Source organism: Helianthus annuus, chromosome 5, assembly GCF_002127325.2.
Source record: "Helianthus annuus cultivar XRQ/B chromosome 5, HanXRQr2.0-SUNRISE, whole genome shotgun sequence".
In the NCBI taxonomy this organism is placed as follows: Eukaryota; Viridiplantae; Streptophyta; class Magnoliopsida; order Asterales; family Asteraceae; genus Helianthus; species Helianthus annuus.
This window is the reverse complement of record NC_035437.2, coordinates 12345793-12368970: the sequence shown is the minus strand read 5'-3', so window position 1 is coordinate 12368970 and position 23178 is coordinate 12345793. Positions and strand designations below refer to the sequence as shown.

The 23178-nt window shown below is 31.6% G+C and overlaps 1 protein-coding gene and 1 long non-coding RNA gene across 2 annotated transcripts; both read right to left on the bottom strand.

The window, feature by feature from the left end:
- Positions 1-143: 143 nt before the first annotated feature.
- On the bottom strand, positions 144-4373 carry LOC110939988 (actin-depolymerizing factor 1). Its single transcript, XM_022181551.2, has 3 exons — positions 4220-4373; positions 562-827; positions 144-479 (listed from the first exon to the last, which is right to left on the bottom strand). The coding sequence occupies exons 1-3, from the start codon at positions 4220-4222 to the stop codon at positions 329-331; spliced, it is 420 nt and encodes a 139-aa protein (XP_022037243.1). The 5' UTR covers positions 4223-4373; the 3' UTR covers positions 144-328.
- A 4956-nt stretch (positions 4374-9329) lies between these two features.
- On the bottom strand, positions 9330-10028 carry LOC110938561. Its single transcript, XR_002591487.1, has 2 exons — positions 9957-10028; positions 9330-9474 (listed from the first exon to the last, which is right to left on the bottom strand). It is a non-coding gene; the product is annotated as an uncharacterized LOC110938561 (long non-coding RNA).
- Between the last annotated feature and the right edge of the window lie 13150 nt (positions 10029-23178).

Below are 23178 nucleotides of genomic sequence, written 5' to 3'. Positions count from 1 at the left end.
TAACGCTTATACACCAATTCGGGAGGAAACCAAGTAAATATAGCAAAAGTCCCTTGTGGGAATCGAACCCAGGACCTCATGGTGTCAAAGTCTTATCCTAACCCCAAGATACCACTAGACTGTAATGCTATGGGCACATAGGGTTAATACTTAATATCAAAAGTTATTATCATCCATATTCAAGTTTTCAACACAAAATATTTGTTAAACAAAGAACACCAAGAGTCATCAAGACTTTTAACAACCAACCATCATCCACCCAAAAAACAAACTTGAAACTATTAACATCTCTAATGCAATGACCATAGGCGTTACACGTACTGTTTAATTAGTTGACGCGACTTTTAAAAACATCAAGATCCATCTCTGTGGGATCGGTTGCTTGAAGCTCCACCTGAATTCCGTCCAATTCCCTCTTGAATCTATCTTTGGAGCTTGCGTAAATCATTTTGCTTCTCACCCGTGCAGTATCAGGAGACCTTTGCAAAATTCATAAAATAAAAGATGAATTACAATTTGTTTTTTTAGAATTAATTATCGTTAGCGTCTTATTATGATTACCATGCGATGAAAAAGATCCTGCTTTTTTGGCAATTCTCTTGGGTGACGAAGTCATAGTCGAAGACAGCATATCGACACTCAGACTCAGGAAGGCAAGCAGCCAAATCTTGGTGGCTTTGAGCCGGCTCACCAACTTTTTCTACAATCACCTGCTTTTGTTTTTCCTCGATCTTGAACACAATGTAACGGAAGGTTCTTTTAGCCTTCAACTCCATAAATCTTAGCTTGCATTCATCATGCACGGCCATACCAGATGCCGCGTTAGCCTACATATTATCATGTAAAATTTTAACAGTCAAACCACATCAAACTTCCAAAATTTGCTAATAAAAAAATCCAAAACATATAGGCCTTTTTTACAAGATAGAGTAGAGTTAGTTATTACGAATGAAATTTCTATGAGTATGATATATAGCATCCTGATGGTCTCGTTAGGAGATAATACACATCAATGGTATGTAGGGTCCAAACAAAGAAACCTAAAATATATTGCAGGATCGCAGTGTTGTAGTAATCGCTAGTCGGGCGGTGGTTGATCGAGATTAATCAGGGATTAATCGGCACCTAGTTGGGATTTTCACAACAATGGCAGTTGGGATTTTCACAATGACAGCATGCACCCAACAAAGGTCAACTTAATAAATAGAGTAAATTGCCATTTTAGTCCCTGAGTTATTGTCCAAATTGCCATTTTAGTCCTAATTGTTTTTTTTTTCTCCTCTAGGTCCCTGACTTTTCCTTTTTCTTGCAATTTTGATCACATTGCCTAAGTTAGTCTAAAAACCAGGTTATAATCAGGGGTATTTTTGGCATTAAATTATTATGAGGTTTATAGATTATGTTGTAAACTACCCCTGGTTATCACTACACAACAGTTATGCCAAAAATACCCATGGTTATAACCAGATTTTTAGACTGAGTTAGGCAATATGATCAAAATGGCAAGAAAATGGAGAAGTCAGGGACCCAGAGGAGAAAAAAAAAACTATTTGGACTAAAATGACAATTTGGACCAAACCTCAGGGACTAAAATGGCAATTTACTCTATAAAATAATATGAAGATATAACCCGGCTAGTTATCAAAAGACAATAAATAGCACATACAACAGCAGCACTCATCAACTATTAGCCACAGAATGTAGTTCCATGGTTAATATTATACTTCTTGGAATGGTCATCTCTAACTGATCATACAAGTACTCGAAAAAATGTATTTATTGATAATTACTTTATGTTTTTCTACATATTATATGTTAAGACATTGCACAAGTATCCAGTTTCCTTTGTAAATAGGTCACCCCTTAATACCTGAGCACATTGGGCTATTTTGTCAGTTTAGTCCAAAGGTTTCATTTTTTGCCTGTGGGTCCAAAAAGGTTACACCGTTGCCATTTTAGTCCATTGTGTTAACTTCATCCATTATTTCTGTTAACGAGAAGGGCAATTCGGTCATTTTATATGGCCGAATTGTCCTTCTAGTTAACAGAATTACGTATAAAATGACCGAATTACCCTTTCTCATTAACTGAAAAAATGGATGAAGGTAACCCAGTGGACTAAAATGGCAACGGTGAAACCTTTTTGGATCCATAGGCGAAAAATGAAACCTTTGGACTAAACTGACAAAATGACCCAAACCACAGGGACTAAAATGGCATTTAACTCAAAATGATCATCCTTAAAATTTCAGCAAGCTTCATGAGAACCTTTAACAATGTTAGGTCTTATCAATAAGTCCATGTTTAGTAGTAAACAAAAAAAAAAAAAAAAGCCACTGTAATCACGGGCGAACCAGAAATTTTTTTCACCGGAGTAGTGTTCTTTTTTGTGCTCGGATATCTATCAACTCGATGTGAAAATTTTCAGGCGGGGTCGGGTTATAAACTAATAAGATACAATGCCATTAAATACATAAGAAGTAAAACCAATACAAATGATTGCTAATTCCATAAACTTTATAGAAATCCTCTTTAAAATGTGGTTTTTTCTTTAAAAACAAGAACATAATCCTTTGAATTCATTAAATTAAAAACATATTTAAAAACCTTTGATAAAGATGCTAATTTGGATGATGGTAAGGAAGAAAAAGGGTCATCCCTAAAAAATGGTTTTTAGTATCTATCATCGTTTAATTTAATCGCGCAACAATTTTATAGGGGTTGTCAAACAAAAACTCATGGGGCAACCAAAAAAACACATGATATAGGGTTAGAATCAGATACAAAGTCTCCTAAAAATAAGAAGTTGTAAGAAGGGTATCAAACAGACTCCGATTGACCTCATTCAAGCGGCATTTAAACCGTCTCATCTAACTCTACGATGTAAGATTTTAGGTTTTAGATGTTTAGCTTAAAGTAAATTGCCATTTTAGTCCCTGAGGTTTGATCAAAATTGCCACTTTAGTCCAAATAGTTTTTTTCTTGCCATTTTAGTCCAAATAGTTTTGTTTTCTGCCATTTTAGTCCCTGACTTTTGTCATTTTTTGCCATTTTCATCCAATCCACTAACTCCATTTAGAAAATTTAGTTAACTTAGGTGAATTTTGGTCAAATCACATTTTTTTTTGCAGGTGCGGTGGTATGGGGATGGTGTTGTGCTGATTTACAGTGAAGATGATGGCGGTGGTTGTTGGTTTTACGATGATGGCCGTGGTGTTGGTTGATGACGTGGGTGGCGGAAAAGTGGCCTGTGGTGGTGGAAATGGTGTGTGGTGATGGTGGTGGGGTGGGTGGTGACGGTGCAGGCAGGTGGTGGCGATGATAAAAGGTTGTGATGGGGTTGGTGGTGGGAGGTGGTGGTGGTCAATGAAAATGGCAAAAAAATGACAAAAGTCATGGACTAAAATAGCAGAAAACAAAACTATTTGGACTAAAATGACAAGAAAAAAACTATTTGGACTAAAGTGGCAATTTTGGTCAAACCTCAGGGACTAAAATGGCAATTTACTCTTTAGCTTATAGATTTTAGACTTTTTGTTTACATCATCATCGTGTCTTTTCTATATTTGCGTCATTGTGTTTTTATTTATAACTCATTGTGTCTTTTTTCTTCGACGTTGTGTTATATTTTGCTCGACATTGTGTTATATTTTGCGATCCATTGTGCCTTTGTACACTTCTTATTTTTAGGATTTTAGGAGCCATTGTAGAATAACTTTACCCTATAGTATATATCTTAATAACACAATCACATAATAAATAGTAATACATAGACATTGAGTGTAAGATATTATTAATTAAAGCATCACAATTGAACACTTTTGAAGAAACCAACAATTAAATACCTCCTGTAGCAATCATACCAAACAAATAAACATATATGTATGTCAGATTCAATTGAATGATACATATTTATTTTCAAATTTCTGAACAAATAAAAAATAATGTCCAGACCAGACCATCTGCCTGAACTAACCAAATCTCATATCAACTTTCTTACCTACTCAAATTGTATGTTACCTAATAATTCCTAAAATAATTCGAAACAAATATTAGGCAGAAATCAGATCCAGAAGCTCAAACGGCAACACAAACTCATCGAAAGTAAATAGATCAACGATCAAACACCAAATTGCTACACGAACACAAAGAAGCAAAGAAGAATGTACAAAATATGCAAAGGTGGAGATTATTAATGTGCTTAGAAGAAAGAACTAACCATTGCGGACGATTGATCGGAGGAGATGAAGAGTGCAACCAGAGAGAGAGAGAGAGAGAGAGAGAATTTAGGGATATAAATGTGGAAGAATGATTTGCAGAAAGAGAAAGTTTGAAGCAAATCAGGAATGAATAGTGGACGCAGTCACGCAGTATTAAACAGATATTTATATTTGGGCATTTGTCTTGAAAATATCTATGATATTTTATTTTTAATTTTAATTAATATATCTTTTAGCTTGTATTTAGTTTCAGAGATTAGGCCTAACTAGTTGTGGGATTTCGATTAATATGAGTTCGTTTCATCATTACAGTACCAACATGGTACTAACACTGGGTATAATAATTGACACATGCTTTATATTGATTAAAAACTATAGAGTTAATTGCCAAAATCATCCTTGAGGTTTGGGCAGGTTTGTCATTTTCGTCCAAAATGACACTTTTGTACCAAATTGCCCCCAACGTTTGTAACTTTTTGCCATTTTCATCAAAACCACTAACTTAGTTTATTTTTTCTGTTAAGTTGAGGATATTTGGATGAAACTGACGAATATAAAACCACATGGCCGATTTTGGCAATTTACTCGAACCCTTTTTAATTTCTTTTATTTAGTTATTTTTGTTAGATATATAATAAAAAAGAATATATGTGGAGTTTTAGAAGAAAAAAAAAAGTTAATAGTTTTGTTACATAATTTTTATAAATTTTCATCCAAATCACTAACTCAGTTTATTTTTTTCTGTTATGGTGAATGATGTTTTAAATTTTATAAATTAAGACAGAAATTAATTTACAGCTTCTTTATATAAATCAGTTTTATAAAGAGAAAACGTCATTGTTGTGCAACACATAACAATCGATTACAACTTTTAGTATTTATCAGTTGTAGAGATAGAAAAAAATTGTAAAACATTACATATTTTTTAAATGTGTTGAGCACCTAGGAAATATGTTGGTAGAAATAAAATATTTATTTAATTAAATAACTAATACTTATTCTGAATGGCTTGATTAAGAAACTTTTGGTTCATAGCATTATAATTACAATTTGGTGGGTAATTTTAAGGTTTGGTAACGATACGTTGTTTGATAGAGGGGGGGACTGGCTTCTGTTTTTCCGTATGAACGAATTTAAAAGAGTAGAAGATGAATTACAAACTTGGTACATATGATAAGATTCTTTTATTTGACTTTTCAATAAGGTCACCATTATTTTAATTTTATAAAATTTAGAGGTTCAAGTAGATTTTATTTTTATAAAACTGATCTATATAAAAAATTAGAAATTAATTTCTATCTTAGTTTATAAACATCCTTCGCCTTAATAGAAAAATTAACTTAGTTAGTGGTTGGATGAAAATTTATAAAAGTTATGTGACAAAGCTATTATTTTGTCATATAAAAATTGCATGTATATTCTTTTTTATTATATATGTAACTAAATTAAGTAAATAAAAGAAATTTAAAAGAGTTTGAGTAAATTGCCAAAATCGTCCTTATGGTTTTATATTTGCCAGTTTCATCCAAATATCCTTAACTTAACAGAAAAATAAACTAAGTTAGTGGTTTGGATGAAAATGGCAAAAAGTTACAAACGTTGGGGGCAATTTGGTACAAAAGTGTCATTTTGGACGAAAATGGCAAACCTGTCCAAACCTCAGGGACGATTTTGGCAATTAACTCAAAACTATAAAAACGAATATATGTACCGGTATCATTCTTGTTTGGTTGGTATTCGTTCGGTTCGTTACGGTATCGACATGATACGTGCATTTGATATAGCCTACAATACAAAACAAATGTTTTATTGTGAAACAACTTCGTGTTCAAAGAATTTTATACTGGCACGTTGAGAAAAAACATATACAGTTCATACACCTATGTTGACCCCTACGTTGCGAACGACGAGGTCATAAAACCGTGCTAAGTAGTAAGCAAACGAAGATCAAAACCCGAAAAAATCATAAAACAAAAATACAAATTTATACGGTCACGTGATCTATAAAACATAGACAAAAGCAAACTTATACCGCAAACTAGCGTAAAACAAAGACAAACTCACTACAACACAAAAAGAATGAAAGACAAAAATTGAAAGGAAAGAAAAAACCATTACAAGACAAGAATCATACAAGAAAAAAAAATGAGTCACTATTCATAAGTATGATATAAAATTAATAAAATAACATATTTAAGTTTTTAATGTGCATGTATTTTTAGCAAACTTATGTGTATAGTGTATAGTGATTAGTGAATTTTGAGTAGTGTCTTTAAGCCTTGTATAATCAATTTATCCATGTTAATGTATTCTTAGACCATAGGTAGTGGGTAATATTTACTTTTGAGCGTTTTGCGTTATGTGGCAGCACAGTCAGTAATGGAGCATTATTGGGTGTTTTCTAAAATGGGTGTATTGGGGATGGGGTATTATTGGGCAATATGTTTTGTAGTAAAATAAAATAAAAAAAAACACCTAAAAATCTTATTGGCCAAGCAAATGGAATCTTTAATGTGATTGGCCAACCTTTTCCCCATTCGGCGTTTTTCAAACCACGCCAAGGAGCATTTTTTGCAAGATAACGCCCAATAACGCCCAGGTGTAGTGGGGAAGGGGCGTTATTGGGCGTGATTGGGCAATTTAAAAAAAAAACGTCCCACTACGCATGGTCTTACATGCATTGTTTACGCGATCTGCATACTTGAATCGTTTAACTTTTTATTAATGATTAACATTTTTTTTAAATTGTAAGTTTTTTACATATTTATATTGTGTACATAAAAACTATTAAACTAATATGTTCATGTCTTTTTCTAATTATGTATGTTTGTCTACACATGTCTATGTTATGTCTATGTTATGGGTAGGTAATATAACTTACACATAACATACACATGAATAATTTATTTTGTTATTCATGTTTTAACATCAAGACGAAAAAAAAAACTTGTATTTTGCCTGAAAACCTCCATGTATGCATAATACATATGTGTACAGACATCTTAGTTGGCGTTGGATGGAAATTGAGTAGAATGTGCGAATAAAAGTGGACACAACCATCGTATAGCTAATAACCTACATACATATATACATGTACATATCAATTCCATCTTATAAAATTCCATGTACCGCAAGAAAAAGAGGAACAACACCCCCCCCCCCCCCCCTCACAAAATTGGATCACCCGAAGATCATCATTCAGCTCACCACTGACCATTTTTTACTGTTGGCCCACAACGAAAATTAAAAAAAAAATAACTCTATATAAACAACACAAATAATCACAATATGTTTCCTTACCTTTTCTTAACATTATGTAGTGTTTTTTTCTTAGTATTATGTAGTATTTCTAAATGTTATGTGGTGTTTTTTTGAATATTAATGAAAAGATTTTAATTATATTATACTAGGTTAGAATCTCGTGTATTACACAGGTTGTATAAATGTAATTTTATATAATTTATAATAAAAAGATATATTGTTAAAATAAAATATAACTAGGGTTAAGACCCGTCCGCGTTGCGGTGCGGGTACATCGTAAACATTGAATGGATTAGTCCAAACGTTATGAAAACACACATTTCGATGTATCCAGTTGAACTCAATGTAACCTGTATAAGCATTGTGATTGAATCAAACGTAAAGTAAATCAAATTCATATCGAACAATCATAACGTATTATATGTGACCCAACTCACAAATAGAAAACGTAACGGTATGAAGGAAAATATGCACATGTAATCGAAATGGTTAGAGCTTTCGAAAAAAAAAGGGGAGAAAAAGAAACCATAATTTGACTTCACTCGGTTCGAAACAAACTTTACGAAACATACATAAAATAAACACGAAAACATATTATATCTGACATGAATCATTTCCCAAAAAAGTTTACGTCGAAACGTAGAACAACTTGAATTTATACGAAAACGTACATAAAAATATGCACGTAAAAATGGTTTCTTTAAACGAAAACGTATTATAATTGATCTGACTCATCTATAAAAAAAGTTTATGTCAGGATGTAGAACAAATCATATTTATACATACCCGTACATAAAATATGCACGTAAAAATAGTTTTTAAGTAAAGGAAGTATAGGGGTAAACCGAAACAAAATATTAGTAAAAAATTTAATTGGTTAAAAACATTCGTAAAACCGTGCCAAGTAGCACCAATACCACAATCACATTGACTCTCAAGCTTGTAAAAATAAAATAGATAAAATGGTAAAAATTACACTAAACGAAAAGCAGACTAAAATCGTTGAACCACGCACACCCGTTACAGTGTGTTAATGCGAAGAAATTAACCAAAAACGTAAAACGTAGAAAATATAACTTAGTCGATCTAGGACCCGCCTGTTGCGGTGAACTTTTCAAAAGGAAAAATAGACGCGTTGCGACCGGTCTGTCAAATATGAAAAAAGAGAGCAAAAAACGTTGAACCTCACATGCACGCTACGACATGTTAACTCGCAAAATAAGAACGAAATGTAAAATGAAAAACTTGCGAAAGATAAAAAGTATGGGGGACCAACGTTGTAAATAATAAAGTTTTGTTTTAAATTACAAAAGATGAAAAACTTTGAATTAAAAGTAAAAATTTCAAATGGATTAAAATGTAAAAGATAAAACTTCTAGGTTAAAAGTGAAATATCAAAGTTTTTTTTAAAAAAAAAAACTCCCCAAGCTTGGGGTATAACTGGATGCACAGAAAAGTTGCTAATTTATAGATGGAATAATGTCATATGTTAACACATACAGTTGTCAAAATTTCTCTTTTAAAATGAACTTTGATGTATTATTTACTTATTATAATATTTTACTTTGTTTTTTGAATTTATTTATTATTATGTTAAAACACGTGTATTACATAAGGTTGAATCCCGTTTTTATGATACATTCAAATTATAAGATACAATAATTTTAGTTAGTTTTATGCAACTTCATGCTTTTTGGTTTATTTCATTCATAAAATACTCGTCTGAAATTTGCATTCAAGAGAGTTTACGGTACAAAAAACTGGAGATCGATCCTGTCACACCCCAACCGATGGCGGAAACATCGGGATGAGACGAACAAATTGCTCAAAACAACATAACACTAAATGTGACAATATAATTTAAATCATTTTATTAGATTCTAAAGGATAACACAAAGTTTCAACATCCAAAAATAAATTCAAACAATAGTTTATTTCTAAAATGAGTTTCTAGGCCATCCTAGCTTGCTTTCTTGTATCTTGATAAATCAACCTGCAATATGTATTAAAATAAAGTCAACAAAAGCATGTTGGCGAGTATACAAGTTTTCATACATAGCATAATACGTGTTTAAAATGTTGCTCATATCCAAATGTGAAATACAATATCATATTGACAGTATACTCGAAACGATGTTACTCTACGTGTCCAAACCAAAGTTTAACGCAATTAACGTGTCCAACCCAAAAGAGTATGGGTGGTTTTAACATAGTTTAACCTAACAATACCCGTTAATATAACGGGATGGGCGTTTCTCAACCTATAGCGCTACCATTGTTAGGGGAGGCTTGTACGAAGTTAATGAACACATAGTCATGAGTGTTTACAGTAGCATAACATGTCTAACATGATTAAAATGTATCACATAGAGTATGGATAGAGTGTGCATAAATGTTTGATGTGATTGTGTTGTTTGATATAGAATACATATTGCACCCAAAAGTGTAAAACGAAAATGGGTCATGTATACTCACCTTAGAGTGCGTTGCGTTTCTTGGTAAAGAATACGAGAGTGAATTTGATCCAAGAGTTGCAAGAGATTACCCTATTGTGTTTGGGAATTCGTTAATTAATGTTGGTAAAATGATTAATATGAAAATGGTAATCTAGTGGGAATTAATAATACCGTTTAGAATAATGTTACTTGTGATAACAATGATAATGACAACAAAATAATAAAGTCAAAAATATAAGAATGGTAACAATATTAATAACTGAATTTCTTAATAATAGTAATAACAAATTTTATTATATTGAAGATAGTATAATAACTTGAAACACCCGGTTCTGCGTCTAGAAGAATTGACATCCAAAGACGCTAGAAACCATAAACTTTTAAAATATACGAATCTTTCACAACCCAAAAAGGTAAATTACTTACTAGAGTAATCTAATAGACATCAAAAATACCAACTTGAATACATAATTAAAATTTTTACAAAAATTGGGCATGACCCGTCCGTAAAACGAGTATGCCCCTGTTTTAACCACATTCAAAACAATATCATTCTACATGATACTACTAAAACTAAAACATCAAGTACTTAAAGGCGTTTTACCAAAAAATTGTACAAAAAGTATTTTGACCCAAAACATTAGCATAAGCTAGCGGAAGCGCTTGGTAAGACATATTTTGATCCTGTGCTCGCTCCATTTCGCCGAGTCGCCTAAGTTGAGGACTTACCAACATTCAATGACAAGACTTCAACAATTAGTCGTAATTCTCATTTAACTCAATGTAACAACATATTAGCTTCATTCGTTCATATGATTTCATTATTCTTACGCATTCGATTTACCCAATTAAATGGGTAATGGCATATACCCTCATAATGAGGTTCAAGGTTATCGCATACGACCCGGTAACATCGGGTTAATTGCTTTCAACATAAATCTTTCCTTTCCATCCGTATAACGGATTAAACTTCAAGCATTTGTCATAGCATTCATGACCACCCGTTCAAAACGGGTAGTAGCTTATTCTTACTCGACTTGTTCAACTAGAACTTGTCGACTTGCATAGCTTATCATACCCTTTGATAGCATAACGAAATCCCAAGGGATTTGCTATTTCGCATCCATTACAACATAACTTCTAAAACCTTTTTCGAGATAAACTCTTACATCTAACCAATCTTTATCCGTAAAGAAATTGCACGAATTGTATTATCAAATAATATCATTCAATATCATCGTAAATCTACTAGTAGAGTAAATAAAGTTCAAAAGAACTTACAGCGATCTTGAGATACTTATGCCTTCGAGTGACTTGCGCCTTCTTCCTTCTTCGTGCCTATATGTCATAATCCCATACTTTAGCTTTCAAAAACATTACTTTCACATTCCTTATAGTTCATTATGGTGTCTACTAATCACATACGCCATTATCATAAAGAAGTTACATCGACTTAACAAGTATTCATGTAAAAACCATAACTAAACTCACTTAGGCATTTCATCGAACACATTGCGTGCGTACCATCTACAAGGCATAGTGTACAAGTATATTATGCATAATCTTATTAGTTCATATCAAAATCATGAAATTCAACAAATTTTCACATAACCTTCATCCTAAATCAAATCCTTATAATAATAATCTACAACATCTAACTTCATATATCATAACCATACTCAATTCAACACATTTAGCATCATCATCTTCATAACATTACTACTACAAGTGGGTTTTTACCAAAATCTTTCAAATAACCTAAAAATCAACATGATTCTTATCCTAGAAGGTAACCCTAACTCAGATTTCTCACATTTAGGCATAAAATTTCGAGATTGGGTTGAACCCCTCATTCTACAAATCATGATTTCAGAAAATTTAACTTACCACCTTAGAAATTGAGGTTAGCTACACGCATTTAGGGCTTCATGCATTAGATTTCTCCTTTGATTCAAGTTCAATTCTTGATTTCTTGAAGTTAGGGTTTCACCCCTTTCCTGCTCTCTTGTTCGATCGACCAGAACCCAGTAATGGGTGTTTTTTTTTTTTTTTTTTTTTTTACATAATAGTTAAACCCTTTTATTTCACTACTTACACTTTGAACCCTCCACTTTGAAAGAGTGTTTAAGTTAGGTTTTTCCCATTAACATAACTATCATTTTGTCATTTTCACTAACTAAGTTGAATTCTTTGTTTATTTGCACTTATTATAATACTAAACATTTTTGGGGTGTTACATAACAATGATTGATATGATAATAATAGTAATACTAATATTTCTAATAATGATAATGATAATGTTTTTAGTAATGATAATAATAATATTAATATTATCATAAAAATTCTGATTAATGATATTAATTCTGAAAATAATAATAACAATAATATTATTTCAGAATATTAATAAGAATAAAATATTAATAATTGTTTCTGATAATGATAAAATAGGTTAATAATAATAAATCTGATAAACTTCGGAATATATATAAAAATTCTGATTTTAATAGTTTTTCTGTCATAAATAAAAGATACTGATTAATTATTATATATCAACAATAAAATTCTGATTTAAAGAAAATATTAATAAAGATTCTGATTTATTATAAAAAACAATAATTCTGATAATATTAATAATTCTGATTAACATAATAATTCTGATAATATTGCTGAATTTATATTTTGTAAAAATGCTCATAATTGTATTACATATATAATCTGTTTTATCTAATAATAATAACATTATATGATAGTCATAATATTAAATAGGATACTTAAAAAAAGAGAAAAAAAAGGAAGACAGAATCGGAGAAACGAATCAGTACCGACCCGGGTCTTCTCCGGCGAAGTTCCGGCGAGTTCAGTGACGGTTCCGGCAGTGGTGGGTGTTCTCCGGCGACTCTGGTGGAGCTCCGGCAAGGGGCAGTGGCCTGAACAGAAAAGGAGGTTGAGAGTTTGAGGGTAAACAATGTCGAACAAGGGGCTGCGGGTTATCGGTTTGTAATCTCCGGCGAGAGAAAGAGAAAGGTAGAATGGTGACTCTGAGAGTGAGAGAGTGTTTGCGAGTGAAGATGTGAACAAGAGGTGTGAGGGGGTTCGGGTATTTATAGGTGTCAATAAGGTGGTGATGGTTTGGAAATAATTCGGACCTAAGGAAACCGAATGAATACGGTTTAATCAAAGAAGGAAATGGAAATCTTTGATTGATCGAATTATAGAAGTTTCCGAAACTCTGCTGTCAATCTTTGACAAATGGTTGAAAAGAAATAAGGAAGGTTGCTGTCAATTTTGTTTTGGCGGTTAATGGAAAATTGATTTGAATTCCAATTAGTGTATAAAATTAATAAGTTTCCATATATAATTGGATGTGGCATGCCCGGTCGAGTGGTTAGGTGTTCACTTGATAACCTATGCGTCCCGAGTTCGAGTCCCACACATGCCGGTTCCAGGGGCTTTATCCCCTTTTTACTTTTTAACAGACCTTGACAAGACTAACTGAGTTTTCTAACCCAGTTAGTGCTTTTCTTTGAAAAACATTCTAACCTAGTTGACATATTAATTCCAAGCATAAACCTTTACTAACCTTGTTAATTAAAATTGTTAATTTCCACAAACCTAGTTAATATTGACTTCACTAACCTTGTTTTAAATTCAACTAACTTAGTTAGCTTCTTTACATTAAACAATTAACTAGGTTAACCTTTTTAGTTAACAAAGACCCCATTTTTATTACTTATAAGAAAAACTTTTTATGATTTAATTTTTTTTTATTATTTAGAATATAGTTTAGTAACTTTTATTTATCCAACTTTATTATTTTAATTATTAACTTAACTTTGTTAACTTGTTTAATCACTAAGTCTTGTAATTATTTATTTTAACCGAATTAACGTACAAATTCCCGTCTTTCGTGTAGGATTAGGATCCGAACATTTAAAACGGGCCGGATTTGGATATCCGTTTTTGACGGATGTTACAATCTCCCCTACTTTAGGAGATTTCATCCTCGAATCAAAGAGAAGACTTTTAAAGATTCGAAGGATAGAATAGATAGAGACTAGATCGTAACGTTTTGTTTAAGGAAAATTGTTCTCATTAATGCATCACATGGCATATAGTTTCACATAGCACACCAAAGGTTCAAATAGTTTTCACATAGTATAATCATGAATTTTCACATGTAAGTTGAAAGCGTAATAACTTTAGTTTGTTCATGAGAGAGTATCATTAATTGTTTTAGATTGCGACGATAGTGTGTAACGTGTCTCCAAGCTTGAAATGAATGAAACGCTCAATGTAAAACACATAGAAATTGAGATGACATAAAAAAGATGTCACACCCCAACCGATGGCGGAAACATCGAGATGAGACGTACAAACTGTTCAAAGACATCATAACACTAATTGTGACAATAATTAAAGTTTATTTCATTGATAATCATAAGTTTCATACAATACATAGAAAAGTTCAAATACATAACATAGATTTGGAAGTTTAAATAGTTGATGGGTTTCTAAGCCATCCTAGTCTTTTCTTGTTTTTCTTGGATCCTCAACCTGCAGTATGCATTTAAAATACAATCAACAAATAATTGCTGGCGAGTATACAGGTTTGATATAGCATAATAGAGTTAATAGTTTATCAAATCTAATCCATGTGAACAACTGATATTCAATTAACTGTCATACTCGTAACGATGAAATCCACATGTCCAAACCATAGTTACGCAATTAACATAGCCTAACCCTCGAAAGGGTGGTAATAGAGTTAATAGATTAAACCTAACAATACCCGTATATACGGGAGGGGCGTTACAACCTACAGCGCTGCCATTGATAGGGGAGGCTTGCAAAGTTAATGAACATGTAGCCATAGATGTTAACATCAGCACAACATAGATAATCAATGATCAAGTAGTTTCACAATAGTATGGATAGATTGTGCAATGAAAGTGTTTATCATTGTGTTTTTGATATAGGAAATGCATACTACACCCAAAAGTGTAAAATGGAAAATGGGTCAAGTATACTCACCTTTGGTTGCGTTGCGTATTTTGGAATAAGAATAAATCAAGAATTTCCAAGAGAACGCGCACAAGAAGATTACCCTATTAAATTGAGGATTGGTTTAATTATTTGGGAATTTGTAGAATTAGATACATGAATAAAATAATAGGCATGAACAATATAAATTCCCAAGGTATTTAAATAAATAAAATACAACAAAAGGAAATTTAAATAGGTGCATAATTATTTAACAATCTAAATAATTATCCAACATTTTATAAACAACCTATTTATAAAATTTCTAGTTTATAAAATTAAATAAATAAATCTGAAAATAAATTAAATAAAAATTCTGATATTTAATTATATAATTCAGAAAATAATTAATTCTGAATTAATAATATACCTGATTTTTTTTATAAATAATTCTGTTTTTAATAAGTAGATAATAATTATAAATCTGATTATTTTAAACAAATAAATCTGTTTTATAAATTTCTGATTTTAAATTAAAACAGAAATAAAAATTCTGCTTAAAATAATATTCTGAATGTAAATAATCTTATAAATAATTCTGATTTAATATTATTTCAGAAAAATAATTCTGATTTAAAAATATAAATTCTGAATATTATTAAATAATAATTCTGATTTATAAATTCTGGAATAAATAAATAAATAATTTCTGAAAATCATATTTTCTGATTAAAATATAAATCTGATTTTAAAACATTATATCTGATTTTTATAAATAAATCAAATGAGAATTCTGATTTAAAAAAAACAAAATATCCTGATTTAAAATAAATAAATCTGATTTATGTAATATTTCATAAATAAATAGTTAAATATTTCTGATTTTATTTTATTATTAGGAATCAGATATTAACAAATATAAACCTGATTTATATATTAATATAATATAAAATTCTGAATTATATTATTTATAATAATAATAATAATAACAACAGTAATAATCAAAATAATAATAATAGTAATCGGAAAGATAACGGATCGGTAAACGTTACCGGATCGGACGAAACAGGTGTGACCGGAGAAGGTGGTGGCAGGTGGTCAGCGGCTGTGTCCGGTGCAAGCTTCTCCGGCGAATGAAGACGTTCCGGCGACGAGACGAAACGGGTTCGGTTTATTCACGGCTTGGGTTCGAGAAACGGGAGCAAAGGAACGGAAAATGGGTGAGGTTGGACGTGATTTTATAGTAGTGTGGGTGGCCGGTTACGAGATAATGGAAGGTCACAAGCCGGAAATAAACTGAAAGGTTGTAGATGATGAACAGACATGGCGGTTTCTTTGATTTGAATTAAATCACGCAATTAATGCGTGTTTATATAGTATTCAGGTCCAACCATTTCACAAGTTGTGCTGTAGATCAGTTGGTCACGCATGTGTGTTAGTGTATGAGGGAACGCGAGTTCGAGTCCTGGGTCACGCATACCTTGGGATTTAAATCCCCTTTTTTGATACAGTTAGTTTTAACTAACTGGGTTAGCCACTAACTGAGTTTTCTGACTCAGTTAGTGCTGCCCTTTAGTAAAGTTAACCTGGTTAGTCTTATTTAACCGGTTTTCACCAACGGGGTTAGATTCGCTAACGGAAATGCTTAAAAATCAATAAAAATTTAGAAAATAACTATTTATTTAATTTAAATTGTTATTTTATAATAATAAAATAATAAAATAACCATTTTTAACCCAAATTTCAATATTTTTACCGAATTAGCGTATAAATTCCCAATTTTTGTACGGTTTAGGGTAATCTCTTGGCAACGATGAATTAAAGAGTCGAAATTAAGATGGAATTCCTCTGTTTTTTTACGTGTTTAACATAGTTTCAACGTGTTTAACATAGTTTCAACGTGTTTAACATAGTTTCAACGTGTTTAACATAGTTTCAACGTGTTTAACATAGTTTCAACGTGTTTAACATAGTTTCATAGTTTCAATGATTCATAGTATTCAAACACAAAATATGGATAAAATCATGCAATTTCATTATGATTTCAAGTCTCGAGTACAATTTTGGAATTTGAATCAAGTACAACAAAGGTACAACTTACAAAGGTAGAAAGTACAAGTAGACTTTCCAAAAATGGAAAGTTTGAAAATACGAAATGTTACAAAAGATTTAACGTAAAACATGGATTGTCACGGAACGTAACATACGACAATTCCAAAGTGAATCGAAGTCCTTTTCGAATTAAGGAAACGTGCTTTGGCCTAATGGACAAATACTCTCATCGAGGAGCGACTAACGATATTTGTCCTTCCAGTTACTACACGTCCTTAAAAGATTGGGAAATCGAAACTTTGGCGAGAGCGAAAATCGAGGAGTGGGACTAGTTAAACAAGATGCGAGTATCATCTCTAACTTGATAACATCGTACCCTAACATGGTTGGTACTTATCCTAAGATAAGGGTCCACTAGAATATGAAATGGAAAACTCCCATCAAGGTTTGGATATCACTCCTAACTTGAGGGTAGATTTCGTGCAAAAATCAAAGTATAGCTGAGTGAAAATCATCACCAAGTGTGGGAATCACCCCTATCTTGATGAATCATTTCGATTGTGTTATAAGAATGTCTTCAAAACCTCCAAGTGTGTATTGTGTTAGCCTTAGGAAAGGCATGTATATTAAGAGTCCAAGAAAGTAGAGGGAAGCAAAGAATATAGAAAGGAAGTTGTTTTAAGCAACACATAGTGAATAAGCTCTTAAACTATAGACTAGGCAAGACATTCCTAATTCCCTATAGTTATGGCTCTGATACCAATCTGGTATCAGAGTACTCCTACTATAGGCTAGGCAAAAGTAAGGCAATCCTACCTAATTCCCTATAGTTATGGCTCTGATACCAATCTGGTATCAGAGTATTCCTACTATAGACTAGGGAAAAGTAAAGCAATTCTACCTAATTCCCTATAGTTATGGCTCTGATACCAATCTGTCACACCCCAACCGATGGCGGAAACATCGGGACGAGACGAACAAATTGCTCAAAACAACATAACACTAAATGTGACAATATAATTTAAATCATTTTATTAGATTCTAAAGGATAACACAAAGTTTCAACATTCAAAAATAAATTCAAACAATAGTTTATTTCTAAAATGATTTTCTAGGCCATCCTAGCTTGCTTTCTTGTATCTTGATAAATCAACCTGCAATATGTATTAAAATAAAGTCAACAAAAGCATGTTGGCGAGTATACAAGTTTTCATACATAGCATAATACGTGTTTAAAATGTTGCTCATATCCAAATGTGAAATACAATATCATATTGACAGTATACTCGAAACGATGTTACTCTACGTGTCCAAACCAAAGTTTAACGCAATTAACGTGTCCAACCCAAAAGAGTATGGGTGGTTTTAACATAGTTTAACCTAACAATACCCGTTAATATAACGGGAGGGGCGTTTCTCAACCTATAGCGCTACCATTGTTAGGGGAGGCTTGTACGAAGTTAATGAACACATAGTCATGAGTGTTTACAGTAGCATAACATGTCTAACATGATTAAAATGTATCACATAGAGTATGGATAGAGTGTGCATAAATGTTTGATGTGATTGTGTTGTTTGATATAGAATACATATTGCACCCAAAAGTGTAAAACGAAAATGGGTCATGTATACTCACCTTAGAGTGCGTTGCGTTTCTTGGTAAAGAATACGAGAGTGAATTTGATCCAAGAGTTGCAAGAGATTACCCTATTGTGTTTGGGAATTCGTTAATTAATGTTGGTAAAATGATTAATATGAAAATGGTAATCTAGTGGGAATTAATAATACCGTTTAGAATAATGTTACTTGTGATAACAATGATAATGACAACAAAATAATAAAGTCAAAAATATAAGAATGGTAACAATAGTAATAACTGAATTTCTTAATAATAGTAATAACAAATTTTATTATATTGAAGATAGTATAATAACAATGATTGATATGATAATAATAGTAATACTAATATTTCTAATAATGATAATGATAATGTTTTAGTAATGATAATAATAATATTAATATTATCATAAAAATTCTGATTAATGATATTAATTCTGAAAATAATAATAACAATAATATTATTTCAGAATATTAATAAGAATAAAATATTAATAATTGTTTCTGATAATGATAAAATAGGTTAATAATAATAAATCTGATAAACTTCGGAATATATATAAAAATTCTGATTTTAATAGTTTTTCTGTCATAAATAAAAGATACTGATTAATTATTATATATCAACAATAAAATTCTGAGTTAAAGAAAATATTAATAAAGATTCTGATTTATTATAAAAAAAATAATTCTGATAATATTAATAATTCTGATTAACATAATAATTCTGATAATATTGCTGAATTTATATTTTGTAAAAATGCTCATAATTGTATTACATATATAATCTGTTTTATCTAATAATAATAACATTATATGATAGTAATAATATTAAATAGGATACTTAAAAAAGAGAAAAAAAGGAAGACAGAATCGGAGAAACGAATCAGTACCGACCCGGGTCTTCTCCGGCGAAGTTCCGGCGAGTTCAGTGACGGTTCCGGCAGTGGTGGGTGTTCTCCGGCGACTCTGGTGGAGCTCCGGCAAGGGGCAGTGGCCTGAACAGAAAAGGAGGTTGAGAGTTTGAGGGTAAACAATGTCGAACAAGGGGCTGCGGGTTATCGGTTTGTAATCTCCGGCGAGAGAAAGAGAAAGGTAGAATGGTGACTCTGAGAGTGAGAGAGTGTTTGCGAGTGAAGATGTGAACAAGAGGTGTGAGGGGGTTCGGGTATTTATAGGTGTCAATAAGGTGGTGATGGTTTGGAAATAATTCGGACCTAAGGAAACCGAATGAATACGGTTTAATCAAAGAAGGAAATGGAAATCTTTGATTGATCGAATTATAGAAGTTTCCGAAAATCTGCTGTCAATCTTTGACAGATGGTTGAAAAGAAATAAGGAAGGTTGCTGTAAATTTTGTTTTGGCGGTTAATGGAAAATTGATTTGAATTCCAATTAGTGTATAAAATTAATAAGTTTCCATATATAATTGGATGTGGCATGCCCGGCCGAGTGGTTAGGTGTTCACTTGATAACCTATGCGTCCCGAGTTCGAGTCCCACACATGCCGGTTCCAGGGGCTTTATCCCCTTTTTACTTTTTAACAGACCTTGACAAGACTAACTGAGTTTTCTAACCCAATTAGTGCTTTTCTTTGAAAAACATTCTAACCTAGTTGACATATTAATTCCAAGCATAAACCTTTACTAACCTTGTTAATTAAAATTGTTAATTTCCACAAACCTAGTTAATATTGACTTCACTAACCTTGTTTTAAATTCAACTAACTTAGTTAGCTTCTTTACATTAAACAATTAACTAGGTTAACCTTTTTAGTTAACAAAGACCCCATTTTTATTACTTATAAGAAAAACTTTTTATGATTTAATTTTTTTTATTATTTAGAATATAGTTTAGTAACTTTTATTTATCCAACTTTATTATTTTAATTATTAACTTAACTTTGTTAACTTGTTTAATCACTAAGTCTTGTAATTATTTATTTTAACCGAATTAACGTACAAATTCCCGTCTTTCGTGTAGGATTAGGATCCGAACATTTAAAACGGGTCGGATTTGGATATCCGTTTTTTACGGATGTTACAGATCCCCACGTTTTTATATATTCCATCATTTTTTATGAATTATATCGTAAATCGAGAATTGAATTATCTTTGAATGGAGTATAGATTTGTTATATTATAACATTACAAAGGTAAAACTAAGTTGTCTAAATTTGATATTTGAAGTGCGACTATAATGTCACACCCCGACCCGCAACGGATGGTACGGGGCATGATGATTGCCCATAGCTCTTGACAACTAATCATTATTATGATATTTAAAGTATGTCCATTTAAATTGTCACATAACATTTAATAATCAAAATTACTCATACATTGTTCAAAAACAAACATAGCATAAGATTTCAATTTAATTTCCTAAGGCTCATGTTACGTGTCCTCATCACTTGTTCATCGACTTTGAAAACCTGCACCACGTTAGAAAAATATATTTTTTTGGTCAACAAATATGTTGGTGAATAATTTCCTCCTTTTATAGAAGACGGCTTTATATTTATTTTTAAACAAAATATTTTTAACGTGCACCTCAAGGTTATGGTCTCATATCATCAACATAGTCAACATATCCATATATCCAAATTTACCAAACTATAACACATAATCAAATAACAACACAAACAACCAAAATATATATACTCCTGATAATAGCGTGCATTATGCTCAAGCTCCGAGGAGCGAATCTAATATTGTTGGCGATACTAAGGTACAACCCATGGCCGTGGTGAACCTAGTCAGCCGTGGATCCACTAGACACAATAGCATGCAATAGACTTGACCTCAGATAGCATATAGAATAATAGAATACACATAAGACGTTCGCATAATAACACTTGATCATAGCATGTTAAGTAAATAAAAAAGTATAACATGATGCACCCTAAAAATTGTAAAATTGAAAAGGGGAAAAATGAAGAGATTACTCACAGGTTGCGAAGAGTTAATCCACGAGAATTACCGCACGAGTACACGAGGTATAACAATTGACTAAATCACCCTAAAATGGATATAACAAATATTCTAAATAAAAAAGAACGATATATTGGAAATAGTGATTCGGGTTCTTGATTTGGTGGCTTTTGTACAAAAATATTAATTAGGAAATTAATATTAAATCTTATCCTATTTTAAATGTCGAATAAAATATTTATATTTTATTAATAAAATATTATTCTTAAATTTAAATTGTTAGTTTAAGATATTTTTAAGTAATCAAATTATTTATCACCAAAACTAAACTTTGTATTAATATATTATTTATTTTTATTTTCATTAAGAAAAATTATCATATCGATTTTATTGCATAATCTTTAAACAAATTGTATATAACTTTCAATATTACTTTATATATAAAATTAGATTTGTTAGGATTTTTTAAATATAATGTGCATTTTATCACACAAATGATTGCTTATTTGCTTATTGAATAACATGTTTGACCACTATATCTTCTTTTCAATAATAATCTCCGCAATCACCATATATATCGCGTACTGAGTATATCCGTTAATTTTTTTTGAAATATAATTTTTATTATTTGATATATAAAATCATATTTATTCAACCCATATAATACACGGGGGTTTTAAAGATGTACCTTTTTTATTATTTGGTAAACAATATTTTATTTGTCACACCCCAACCGATGGCGGAAACATCGGAGTGAGACGAAAACGAGATTGCAAGAGACTTCATAACACTATTTGTGACAATATTTAAATCAACCATTTTCATCTAATAACTTGAAATTGTCAGCATTACATATTACATAATAATTCAAATAACAACAAGTTCAATGAAAATACATAACATGAACAAAATTGACACAACATATTAAACCTAAGACGTCTAAATGTGTATCTAGGCATCATTGCTACTTCATTTCATAGCATCGTCATCCTAAACCTGTAACATGTTTAAAATAAAGTTCAATGCAAAAGCAAAGGCGAGTACACAAGGTTTGAATAAATATAACATAAGTATAAAAGCATTTTCTCAAATCCACATGGCAATTTGTAAACAAGGTAACTAGCATGCATCATAATATGTCAAACCCAAGTGTCCACTAGTATTTAGCATCCCTCGCCGCAACGTAACGAGACCGTTTTAGAATAAAGACTTAACAAGACCCCGACGGGTGGCGTGCTACTCCTATATCGCTATATATGTTAAGTTGGGGGCTTAGCAAAGTTAATGACATAAAGCATGTATAATCTAACATGAACCTAAGTAAACAAGTAGCATGTATAACGGATTGAGATCATAAAGTATGTTTTTAAGTGCGTGAATGTGAAGTTTGTATAATAACATGTAACAACCCAAAGTGTTTTTAAAGGTAAATGGGTCAATTATACTCACGGTTTTGCAAGCTTCCACTTGATAAATCTACGAGAGTTGTTGGTTGATTAGGATGGAACACCGAGTCCTTCTACACGGAGAAACATAGGCGTATGAGTATTGGAGTATAATGGTAGGGTAAAGATTCAAAATTTAAAAACGTATGAACATAAACATAAGAAAGTAATCATCTTTAACACATAATACTTGTTTGACACTATGAAACCTCAAGGG

Coding starts and splice junctions, on each gene's coding strand:
- LOC110939988 (XM_022181551.2), bottom strand. Junction 480..561: donor AGGATCTTTTTCATCGCATG/GTAATCATAATA, acceptor AATTTTGCAAAG/GTCTCCTGATACTGCACGGG.